At 46.7% G+C, this 5195-nt stretch overlaps 1 protein-coding gene and 1 long non-coding RNA gene across 16 annotated transcripts in view; one reads left to right on the top strand and one right to left on the bottom strand.

The window, feature by feature from the left end:
- Positions 1-318: 318 nt before the first annotated feature.
- On the bottom strand, positions 319-2528 carry LOC123983182. The gene is made up of 4 exons (XR_006828148.1): positions 2064-2528; positions 1522-1794; positions 1189-1412; positions 319-961 (listed from the first exon to the last, which is right to left on the bottom strand). It is a non-coding gene; the product is annotated as an uncharacterized LOC123983182 (long non-coding RNA).
- Positions 2529-3211: 683 nt separating this feature from the next.
- LOC123982800 (rho GTPase-activating protein SYDE1) overlaps positions 3212-5195 on the top strand; it is a 22817-nt gene continuing 20833 nt past the window's right edge. For all 15 annotated transcript variants that reach the window (XR_006828069.1, XR_006828068.1, XR_006828062.1 and 12 more), the window contains exon 1: positions 3212-3415. Coding sequence is in view for 3 of the 15 variants with exons in the window: in XM_046068645.1 (XP_045924601.1) it covers positions 3331-3415 (85 nt within the window). In the remaining 12 variants the exon portion in view is untranslated. The remainder of the gene's footprint in view (positions 3416-5195) is intronic.

The raw sequence follows: 5195 nt of genomic DNA, 5'->3' as shown, positions 1-5195 counted from the left end.
CAGACCCTCAGAGCCACAGACCCCCAGACCCTCAGAGCCTCAGACCCCCAGAGTCACAGACCCCCAGACCCTCAGAGCCTCAGACCCCCAGAGCCTCAGACCCCCAGAGCCTCAGACCCCCAGACCCCCAGACCCACAGAGTCACAGACCCCCAGACCCTCAGACCCCCAGACCCTCAGAGTCACAGACCCCCAGACCCTCAGAGCCTCAGACCCCCAGAGCCTCAGACCCCCAGACCCCGAGACCCACAGAGTCACAGACCCCCAGACCCTCAGAGCCTCAGACCCCCAGAGTCACAGACCCCCAGACCCTCAGAGCCTCAGACCCCCAGACCCCGAATATTTCTTTAAAATAGTGTTCAAATATCTTCTGGTCTCTTCTGGTGAACACAACATCGTCACTCCTCGTGAGCTGAGCCCTGACGTCCAACCAGCAGAGTGAAACAGGCAGAAACTGGAGACACTGAACTCGACACGCTGCGTTCACTGCAGGGCAGGCTGTTTCAGTCTGAAGTCATTTCCCGTTTCTTCTTTGTGGATTTCTCTCTTTATGTTTCTGCGTGAGAAAACATCAGGTGAGAGAACAAGAAGAACAAAGTTTCAGTCTCACTTTTTTAATGAAACACCAGATTTTATTATTGATTGATTGTATTAATGAGAAAAAGTAATTAAAGATTTAAAGTGAAATCGTGAATGCTGATTCTCCGAGGCCCTCGTGCTCGTCTGACAGGCCGCACTGCCCCCGGTCAGGTCTGACAGGCGACGTGATCAGAGTCGATTAACATCATTCCGCCTCTTTAATTGCTCCTAATTGAACCTGACGTGTCACTAATTAATTAACAGAGGAGGTTAATGAATGCAGGTTTGAGTGGCGGCTCCAGATGTCCAATCCTGGCGTGTCCTCTGATCGTCTCTTCAGGACGCCGCCGTCAGGCCTTCACAGACCGCATGACGAGACAGAACTAAAAGAAGTGATCAGAGGAGGAAAAATCACTGGCTGAGCTGTTTCTTTAAACTTTGTTATTGATTATACCTTCAAATAATCAGCTGGTCATGTTTAAACAGTAGAACCAAACCGTTCTTCAGATGTTTACAGAGTAGGAAATGAGCCAATGAAAAGAAAGACAGAAGCGTGGAGGCGTTGCGCCCCCTGCTGGATGGAAACCTCATGTCGCCTCTCAGGACAAACCTTTCTCTCTCCTTCTTCTTCTTCTTCTTCTCTCAGCTCCGCGTGCTGCTTGAGAGCAGCGGAGAATCATGGGAGGTTTGAACACCAAGATGGTGACAGGAAGTAGAACCATTTCACATTTATGGTATGATATGAATTTTTTGCTGTTTCACGGTTTGTTGGTTTGACCTGGACTCAAACTTTATTCTGAAGCACTTTTCATGCTGGTGAGTGTAACCTGATATCTGAAATAGAATAAAAAATATAAAACATGAATAATATAAATAAAATAATGATTGATAATCAATTATTATAATAATGTTAAAAGTAAAAAATACTACATGTACTACTCACCTGTTGATCTTTTGTACTTTACAGCTTTATACCAACCAAATGACTAAATATGCATAAATTATTAATAAAGCTGCCAATTCCATTTACCAAACAGAATGGTTTGTTTTATTTTCCTCCTGCAGTGTTGAGGGTTTCCTGGTGTTTGTCTCCATCTGGTGGACAAACTGAGACATGATGAAGCTGCTTCCTCCTCTTCACTTGTTTCTCTGAACATCTTTATCAGCAAATCACTCCTCACCCTTCTGCAGTGGTGAAACCAGCTGATCATGTGACCTGCACGAGTTGTAAACATCATCACAGTTTTTTACTGGATCAATTCAAACTGGTTCATTTCACTGACAACAGTCAGAAAATATTTTTATTTTATTTTACCTTTATTTAATCAGGTGAGTCTCATTGAGATTAAAATCTCTTTTGCAAGAGAGAGCAGGCCAAGACGCAGCATGAAAGAACATAAAGGACAGTTTCCAACATATAAAAGACATCAAGTACACATACAGTACATATAGGCAGAATACAACTTTATAAACAGCAACACTGACCAATGTTCACCTGCTCCAGATCCTTCAGAGTTGTCAGTCAGTTTCAACGAGTTCTGAAGAAGGTTCCAAGCAGAAGGTGCCGCAAACACGAAGGCTTTTATACCTAATTCTGTTCGGACACGGGGGACCATCAAGTGTTTTCTGATTGAACGACATGTTTCTTTGGAACAACGGACTTCGAGGTATGTTTTCTCCCGTTTGGTGGGCGTGTCAGACTTCGTGTGTTTTCTACGCAGTCATGCTAATACTGTTATCATTTCAAAGTGCAGACACAGGAGTAGAGGAACTAGTCTTCTCAGTGTTCATCGCCATGAAACAAAAGAAGAATTGGTCCCAGACTAAAGGTGAAGCAGCCAGTTCATGAAGCACACGGAGATCCAAAACAGGAACAAGGCAACAATCGTAAGTCCACAAAACCTGAAGCAGAAGAGACACGAGACCAAACGCAGACCTGCAGACAGAGCAGACACAGGTGGAAACACTCAGCCAATCAAAGCAAAGAGACAGAACACTACAAAATAAAAACACAGCACGGATTTAACAAAATAAAACAGGAAGTAAAGCCCACATGAACACACAATGCTGGATTTAACAAAATAAAACAGAACTAACAAAACTCAAAAGCTGAAAAACGTTAAGACGTCCAGGAAAAGTTCCTGATGCTGCAGAGAAAAAAGGAACTGAGGACAGACACAATGTCGTGTTACGGCTGCATATGTAAAATATTTGGAGCAGGCGGTGCAGCCTGATCAGTAATTACTGAGAACTGTTTCTGTGTGCAGCCGCGAGCTCACCTGTAGGCGTACCTCATGTGTTTGTGTTGCTCCGTCTTCAATGATTCACGACAACTAAAGTAATGAAAAACAAAGAGATCGACGAGACACTGTGTCCCGTATGAGACACCAGACACAGGAAATATGTCATTACACAAAGTTTAGTTTGACTTGAAGTTAACTTCCTCTTCAAAACTGAATTAAAGAAATAAAACAGAACATTCAGTTGTCTCAGGACTACATTTCCCATGAGTCCTCTCTCTCTCAATGTGGAGGGAGGAGAGTGGGAGGAGGGACCGGGGGAGGAGGAGGAGGGGGAGTTTGGGAAAGAATGTGTGGAATTCATTTCCTGTTCTGCAGCTCTCAGAGTCAAAGTGAACGAGGAGTCGGAGACATGGACATGATGAAAGAGCGCTGACCCCTCTTCTCCTGCTGGATTCTCCCCGTCCAGGAGGACCAAGGAGGACCGAGGAGGAGGAGGAGGGGGGACCACTATGGCCGAGCCTCTGCTGAAGAGAACCTTCTCCAGGCTGAGAGGCAAAGACAGATCCAGGAGGAAGACGGACCCCAAACTGAGCGGTGAGCAGCTGCAGAGGCTAAACAGAGTCAGTGTTAGTGAGCGCTGCTCAGGACGTCCTGTTCACTGAGCTGTAGTGAGCACACGTCTCTCACAGGCCGATCAGTCTCATCTGTGATCAGACGTCTCAGGCAGATCAGGTCTGTTCTCCAGATTCAGGTTCATACGTTTCCTTTACTAGTCTGAAACTTTTCTCTTCAGTTTGTAACTCTGTGTTCCTTCTCAGAGACACGGTCATGTTCTCTGTACTAGTGTTGAGGGAACATGGTACTGCAAACATGGGTTCTAGGCAGAACATTTGAATTTTTCGTTAATATTTGAGTATAAATGATCTATAAAGAACACATGTATGTATGTGCTGCACGTGAGCAGATATCTTTATGTACGTCTATGACATCGTTTTCTAACTGTGTCCGTAACAGCAGACACACAACCAATGAACAGCCGGCAGAGCTGTGATGTCACTACTGAGTACAGAGTCTCTGCTGGTACCAAGTCACTGATGGTACCAAATCACTGCGGAGTACAGAGTCTCTGCTGGTACCAAGTCTCTGCTGAGTACAGAGTCACTGATGGTCCCAAGTCTGCTGGTACCAAGTCACTGATGGTCCCAAGTCTGCTGGTACCAAGTCACTGCGGAGTACAGAGTCTCTGCTGGTACCAAGTCACTGATGCTACCAAGTCACTGATGGTCCCAAGTCTGCTGAGTACAGAGTCACTGCTGAGTACAGAGTCACTGCTGAGTACAGAGTCTCTGCTGGTACCAAGTCACTGATGGTCCCAAGTCTGCTGGTACCAAGTCACTGCTGAGTACAGAGTCTCTGTTGGTACCAAGCAACTGCTGAGTACAGAGGCTCTGCTGAGTACAGAGTCTCTGCTGGTACCAAGTTACTGCTGAGTACAGAGTCTCTGCTGGTACCAAGTCTGCTGGTAGCAAGTTACTGCTGAGTACAGAGTCTCTGCTGAGTACAGAGTCTCTGCTGGTACCAAGCAACTGCTGAGTACAGAAGCTCTGCTGAGACAGAGCCTCTGCTGGTACCGAGTCTGCTGGTAGCAAGTTACTGCTGAGTACAGAGTCTCTGCTGGTACCGAGTCTGCTGGTAGCAAGTTACTGCTGAGTACAGAGTCTCTGCTGGTACCGAGTACAGAGGCTCTGCTGAGTACCGAGTCTCTGCTGGTACCGAGTCTGCTGGTAGCAAGTTACTGCTGAGTACAGAGTCACTGCTGAGTACAGAGTCTCTGCTAGTACCGAGTCTGCTGGTAGCAAGTTACTGCTGAGTACAGAGGCTCTGCTGGTACCGAGTACAGAGGCTCTGCTGAGTACAGAGGCTCTGCTGAGTACCGAGTCTCTGCTGGTACCGAGTCTGCTGGTAGCAAGTTACTGCTGAGTACAGAGTCTCTGCTGGTACCGAGTACAGAGTCACTGCTGAGTACAGAGTCTCTGCTAGTACCGAGTCTGCTGGTAGCAAGTTACTGCTGAGTACAGAGCCTCTGCTGGTACCGAGTCTGCTGGTAGCAAGTTACTGCTGAGTACAGAGTCACTGCTGAGTACAGAGTCTCTGCTAGTACCGAGTCTGCTGGTAGCAAGTTACTGCTGAGTACAGAGGCTCTGCTGAGTACAGAGTCTCTGTTGGTACCAAGCAACTGCTGAGTACAGAGGCTCTGCTGAGTACAGAGTCTCTGCTGGTACCAAGCAACTGCTGAGTACAGAGGCTCTGCTGAGTACAGAGTCTCTGTTGGTACCAAGCAACTGCTGAGTACAGAGGCTCTGCTGAGTACAGA

Source organism: Micropterus dolomieu, linkage group LG14, assembly GCF_021292245.1.
Source record: "Micropterus dolomieu isolate WLL.071019.BEF.003 ecotype Adirondacks linkage group LG14, ASM2129224v1, whole genome shotgun sequence".
In the NCBI taxonomy this organism is placed as follows: Eukaryota; Metazoa; Chordata; class Actinopteri; order Centrarchiformes; family Centrarchidae; genus Micropterus; species Micropterus dolomieu.
The sequence above is the reverse complement of the archived record's forward strand: the minus strand, read 5'-3'. Positions and strand labels throughout refer to the sequence as shown.